The sequence below is a fragment of the Pteropus medius genome, unplaced genomic scaffold, assembly GCF_902729225.1.
Source record: "Pteropus medius unplaced genomic scaffold, Ma_sr-lr_union100, whole genome shotgun sequence".
Classification (NCBI taxonomy): Eukaryota; Metazoa; Chordata; class Mammalia; order Chiroptera; family Pteropodidae; genus Pteropus; species Pteropus medius.
The window spans coordinates 414,302-415,362 of NW_024346980.1; the positions used below are offsets into that span (position 1 = coordinate 414,302).

A 1,061-nucleotide genomic window follows, 5' to 3' on the forward strand; every position below is an offset into this window, starting at 1 on the left:
TGTCCTGCCCCCCTGCTGGGTAAAGGGACCTCCGACCCCCGTCCGGCCCTGAGGCTCACCTCTCCTCCACACTGGCCCCTTGCCGCAGCAGCTGTGTTATCAGGCCCAGGTGACCCCTCCACACGGCCTGCAGCAGGTGCCCCCGGAAATGTGGGGCGACTGGCCCCTCTGTCCCTGCTCCTGGGGCCTCCTCGGAGCCCAGCTCCATCCACCTGAGCTCCTGCTCCGCCCCTGCCTCTGCTGGGTCCTGCTTCCCCGGCTCTGAGCCCCCAGAGTCCATCTGGAAAAAACAGGAATCCCACATGGATGCTAGGGGCCCCTGACCAACAGAGACCCCCCCAGGAACCAGACTGCCACCTAGGCTTGGCTCTCAGTTACCCCCAGAGGGAGCCCGCCCAAGGACAGTGTCCTGTGGCTGGGAGTCCTCTCCAGGCAGACCCTGGCCTATCCACAGCCAGGGGGCACTCACTCTCAAGAAACTCCTGAAGGCGTGGAGGTAGGGGTGTCTGCTGGGAGTGGCGGGCTGGAAGGCTTGAGCTGCAGTGGCCCCTGTGCCTCCTGGGGCCAGGCTAAGGGCCGTGTCCCCCCACTGTTTACCCAGCAACCGGAGAGGCCCTGCATGTCGGCCATAGCCCCTGCCCTGGCACCTGTCCGCCCCTGCCAACTGCCAGAGCCTTGGGGCTTGGCCGCCCTCCCAGGAGAGAAAGGCCAGGCAAGCAGGAACACGCCCGTGGACTGCAGCGCCTCCAAGGCGCACAGCCTTAGACAGCCCAACTTGCCACCCCCTTAGGCACACAGCTGCCTTCCCATGAGCCTCTCCTCAGGCCCTGCCCCTCACCCCCACTGCAGATGGGTCACCTGGATTCTGGGGCTGTGGGGCAGAGTGGGCTCGGGTGAGGGCCTGGCCCTACCTTCCCATCCCCCAGTCCCTGGGGAAGGCCACCTGTCTAGAACCCTGGTGGAAGAAGGAAGTGTGGCTGGTCGTGCCGCCTAGCCCCTTTGGCTGCCGCTTGTGACTGTCCACCAGGAGGCAGCACAGCTTTGGAGCTGTTGCTACCACT

The 1,061-nt window shown here is 65.8% G+C and overlaps 1 protein-coding gene across 2 annotated transcripts in view; it reads right to left on the reverse strand.

Moving 5' to 3' along the window:
• ANKRD65 (ankyrin repeat domain 65) overlaps positions 1-770 on the reverse strand; it is a 3,634-nt gene extending 2,864 nt beyond the window's left edge. The window contains exons 1-2 of one of the 2 annotated variants that reach the window (XM_039876846.1): positions 470-770; positions 60-280 (exon numbers count right to left, since the gene is read on the reverse strand). In XM_039876846.1, coding sequence (XP_039732780.1) covers positions 60-280 — 221 coding nt within the window. In that variant the 5' untranslated portion in view covers positions 470-770. Of the gene's footprint in view, positions 1-59; positions 439-469 lie in introns of those variants that run through there. The other variant, XM_039876845.1, reaches the window with a different exon arrangement.
• Positions 771-1,061: the final 291 nt, after the last annotated feature.